Source organism: Brachyistius frenatus, unplaced genomic scaffold, assembly GCF_029030835.1.
Source record: "Brachyistius frenatus isolate BFR_SWC_R1_liver_20210118 unplaced genomic scaffold, ASM2903083v1 Contig_89, whole genome shotgun sequence".
NCBI lineage: Eukaryota > Metazoa > Chordata > Actinopteri > Embiotocidae > Brachyistius > Brachyistius frenatus.
Window position 1 is genome coordinate 630,001 of NW_027210688.1, and position 5,031 is coordinate 635,031.

The window sequence follows — 5,031 nt, forward strand, 5'->3', positions numbered from 1 at the left end:
TGAAAGTCACCTGATGCTGCAGACGTGGTTTTAGTTTTCACTTTTATTTTGTGAAGTCAATAAAATGTTCAGTGGCCAAGTCACACTTGTTTTTCAACCCTCGCCAGTCTGCGGTCGCGACGTTACAATGAGAAACTCAGAAACCCTCTGAAACCTCACGACCGAAGGCGAGACGTGTTTTCCTTCAAAAAAAAATGACACCAGTAATCAGACAGAAAATGTAAAAGAGAAACGTTTTGAGGTTTGATTACATTGTTGAGTCTTCTGTTTTTTTGTTATGACCACAACTGGCTGTCAAATAAATACAAATTAATTTTGCGCTCTTCAGCCCAACTGAAAAAAGCCTTAAATGACTCGGCTTTTAACTCCTGCAATCAAAAACAAACGTCTCCCTTTTCTTTTTCCCCCTCTGTGCTTCAGATGTGAAGTTTGAGATCGACCTGCCCAACAAGCTGGTTTGGATCGAGTCTGACAAAGACGTGGACGTTCTCATGGAGACGCTGAAGAAATGCGGAAAGGAGGTCAAGTACAACGGCGTTAAATGAAGGAAGTCTGCTTCACGTAGAGAACAAGGTGACATGATGGTTAAAACTACTCAGATATACCTGTTCTTTTTTTAGCGTTATGATCCTATAAACATCCTGTAAATCTTTTGTTTTATTGCTTTTATTTAATTTATGGACGTTTAGAAACAGTCTGACAGTTGATCTCTGATTGATTTATCAGTTTAACGACAGTTTTACTTCCTTTTTTTCCCGTGTTGTTCTTCACTGCTGCTGATTTAAGAAGAAGATTTAAACTGGAACTCGTCACGAGGTGTCTGAAGGACGCCCGAGTGGCGTCTTTTACAGATGCCAACGCCCCGCAGCTCGCACGCACAAAATATAAAGCAATTCTTCAGATGGACGTTCTCTGTGTCGATCAGAGCATGTTGGAGGATGACAAAAAAAATAAACCAACAAATGACGGCGTCGGCACTCGTCTGTGGGGAAAACGCCTCATTTATGTGCGACACTTTGTTTTTTGTCTTCCTCCGAAACACTTGTCTGGTCCTCACAACTGCTCTAATGTCTTTCTCACACAAATCAGCCTTCCTACATTTTCTATTTCATGAAGTGGCAGTAATGTTTCATGTTTAATTTTCAAAGCTTTCAAAATAAGTTGTCCTGTCCGCACAATTAAAGCACATTCCCTGGATTGTAAAAAACATACGGGAAACTATTGGATCTGTTTCTCTGAACCTTCACACTGTATTTTTTGGGGGCTTTAACATCATTAAAGGTCACGCTGTCAAAGCTTTGTGTATGAAGATGTCTGTAGATCTGCACCTACAGGAGGGAAACTCTCTCCTCCCTTCAGGGACCATTTGCTGGATTTTTGTAATTTGTAAAACCATTTCCTGTTTGCTGTGTCTTGTTTACACTATAATCATCCACTACAGGTTAAATGTATTATGTTTATTCAGATTTACTAACATGTCTCTCTGTGTTCTTTGTTGAAGTTTAGTTTTTCATACTTTGGGAAAAAGAAAACCGCCTCTGACTGAATAATCATCTGTCAAAATATGGCGTGTACACACACGGGAAATAAAATAGATTCTGCCTCAGTATGTCACATTGTACTGGTGTTTCTTTTTGTTTACTATTAGCATCACTGAAATAGTTTTAATAATAATAAGCCTGAGATTGTGACACTTAATCACAAAAGGAGATAATTATGTTTTTTGTGCAGGAACCGCAGACACGAAAGTAGTAAAGAATGAGTCACTATGAATAACTTACAGGAGGAAAAAACAACAGACGTGATATGTCTGATATGTGAAATTTGCAAAATATATGAATAGGATATGTAGGAATACTTTATCTCAGACTTACTAGGAAACTTCATCGTGGTGATGAAGGAAATAAAATCACTAGTTTTCTTGTATTTTCTGAAGTTTTGTCTGTAATTTTCTGGTATATCACCAGAGTGAAACCCTGCTGATGCTTAAAAAACAATCACCTTCATTGCAACACAACACCGAGATACATATCCGTATATGAACGCTCTGTCATGCACTGAACCGTCATGTTTTACCACATATTTCCTGCTCACTCTGCAAACTGCAGGTGTGAAAACGTTCATCACAACTCGGAGCTTCAACCACCAGGAGGTGCTGCGTGATCAAAGTGTTCCCACTTTCTTGGGAGCTTTAATTGTTTAGTTGTTTTTTTTAACGACAGCATTTGTCTCCTCTTTCAGCTTCTTCTTCTTCACAAAGATAATTTGGAGCTGCAAAAACAGTTTGGAGCAGTTAAAAGCAGAGAAAACTCCGACTTGAGTTTAAAATTGAAAGCTTCCAGACTATGATCATCATGTCAGATGTTGGATTTTCCTCTGAATAAAAACAAAAACTGAACTTCCTCATTTCTGCTGAGATCAGAATGAATTTCAGACACAATGTGGTGTTGAGTTATCTCCTGAAATGTTCCTGAAAATGTAAAGAGCAGATCAAGAAGCAGACCAAAGAAGGAGGCAGGAATACAGAGATAACTGACGATTAAGACATAATGTACTAATATGCTGCAGCGGCCGAGTTAACGAGGAAGAGCGTAAAATGAAAGGCCTTTTGCTGCCCTTCCTTTTTGGAAGTTTTAAGTTTCTTTGCATCTGTGAAAACCTCCCAACGGGGACGTCACAGGTCCTGCAGCACACCTGCAGCAAGGTCAGAGGTTAAACCACTGGAGGTCAACAAGAACAAGATTTACTCATGTTACTCTTTAACGACAATCACTCGACCTTTATTCGACAGTTTAACCTTCAATCTGTTGTCAAAGTGTCCTTGAGCAAGACATTTAACCTTCTCGATGGGACTGCTCAGCTACAAAACATATAGCACCGAAGAAATTCATCTTTCACTGTGGCATTTTTCCAGTTTTATTTAGTCTTTTTAGATGGGGAACCGAGGAAGTCACATTGTCCTCTTCACAGCCACCAGAGTCCCTTTAGAAAAACAGTCATTTTACATTGCAGCGCGCCACAGTCGGTGGTCTACACCTACTTTCTTATGTTAGTTTGTTGGCGTTAGTTTGTGTGACTTTGGTGTCAGTTCGGGTCTGAAACCGACGTGTTAAAACACCACCAAAGTCACACAGTGTGCACATTAATGCCTGCAGGTGAAAATGTAGCTGCATGGAGAAAGTTTTAAACTTCAACGAGTTTATTGTTTACTGCAAAAAAAAAAAGACTAAACAAAACGGAAGTTGCATAAATCACCACAAACACATGACGCCATCACGGATGATGAATATTTACCAAACCAGGCTGGAAAACACGATGCAGCTGGAGGAGCTCATCACAGAGGGCAGAGAGTCCCTCGCTGGCCCCCTCAGTCCGAACAGAGACTCATTGTGTACGGCACAAACTCCACAGATAACAGTGTTGTCGGGATTCCTCAAATTACACACACACACACACACACACACACACACACACACACACACACACACACACACACACACACACACACACACACACACACACACGAGATCTGTCCCTCTTCAGAGCGTCTGATAGGTTGTTAATTCGCCTTTGCAGAAGAAGCTGGAGTCGGTCAACAGGAGTTTGATTTGATGGAAATATTGAGCAAGGCACACAATCCACATTAAACTGTACTGAACATGAGGTAAAGTTATTCCTGGCGTCTATTGTCCCACATTACAGCCGAGCGTCCATCAAACCTGGAAACGAGTGCAATTTATGCAAGAAAAGAGGAAAAATTGCGATGAAATTCTGGTCTTTTTTTGGTTTACATTTTGTCTTTAACATGGCCAAAAGTCGTGTCTCTTAACTTTTGGGTGCGAACATTGACTGTATATAAAAGTGGATGCAGCTTCCAGGTTTGAAAAATGAAGTGCCCTGAACTGCAATACAAGCGAGTGCCACTAGAGGTTGGCTCCAAAAAGCCTCCGGTTCCATAGACTCCCATTCAACTTCTCTCATCAAATCCAAAGTGAATAAAATGTGTCCATCAGTTATCTCGGTGTTGTTAGCTAAAGTCACTCCTTCTTCTTAGTTTTCTGGAGGTCCATCTGAAAATAATCCCTCATTCATTAGAAAAGAAGATTCAAGAAGACCTGTTTTTGGGGGCGTGTCTGTTTGATTGACAGGGCTGTAGTCGGGGCTGTCACATCCTGTCCAGGGCGCCAAAACAAACACACCCATCGACCGAGAGGTTACGGCCAGTCGGGGGGAAAATGTGCAGTTTGACTGACGAGAGCAAACAGTCCGCCGACACTGCGGCTTTCGCGTCTCTCCGCTGTAGATTTCCTCTCTGCTCTGTTCGGTGGAACCTTCATCATCCTGTTCTGGCTGGTAAAACTCAAGTGGAGCTTTTTGGCCCATAATTCACACAATGGGAAATATTCTGCTCGGCATCCTCTTGTTGTGGCACAGCAGAGAGAAAAAGGGTCAAATGCAGGTTTTGACCCTAAAAAGTTTTGGATGACCGACGTAAAACTGGCCGAGCGAAAAGTTTTAGTAAAGTTCGGGTGGCATCATAAGAAAGGACATTTTACCATCTTAATGATAAAGTTTCGTCTTCAGTGGCCGTTTATCTTGCAGGTTCGGTTTCCTAGCGCTTCTATGTACTTTGTAAATTCATCAGAGTTCTTATTGTGCAGAACTAGAAAAAGTGTTCAACTGCTAAACTGCCACGTAATTGATTAAAATGAATTGCTGGTGTAACCAAAAGAAGCTTTTTGATCAGCTGAACATTAAAAAAACGTCAAGCAAGCCGTTCAACATGTGTGAGGAAAGCTTCCAAGATCAAATACATCATCAATGCGTAATTATTTTGATTTAAATGGAGGCAAGTATCTCAAATGAAATTGTAGAAATGAACCAAATCTCCAACAAATTCTTAGTTTAAATTTTCCCCAAATGAACAAAAAAAAGCACAAAATTGTTTTTGTAAATTCAGACGACAAAAAGAGTTTTTATTTCTCTGCTGCTTTGTGCTGACCGTGGATAATAAAAGGTCTTTTTTCCACG

At 40.5% G+C, this 5,031-nt stretch overlaps 1 protein-coding gene across 2 annotated transcripts in view; it reads left to right on the forward strand.

The window, feature by feature from the left end:
* atox1 (antioxidant 1 copper chaperone) overlaps positions 1 to 1,609 on the forward strand; it is a 2,351-nt gene extending 742 nt beyond the window's left edge. The window contains exons 3-4 of one of the 2 annotated variants that reach the window (XM_069710087.1): positions 421 to 573; positions 790 to 1,609. In XM_069710087.1, coding sequence (XP_069566188.1) covers positions 421 to 545 — 125 coding nt within the window. In that variant the 3' untranslated portion in view covers positions 546 to 573; positions 790 to 1,609. The remainder of the gene's footprint in view (positions 1 to 420; positions 574 to 789) is intronic. The other variant, XM_069710086.1, reaches the window with a different exon arrangement.
* The last annotated feature ends 3,422 nt before the right edge of the window (positions 1,610 to 5,031 follow it).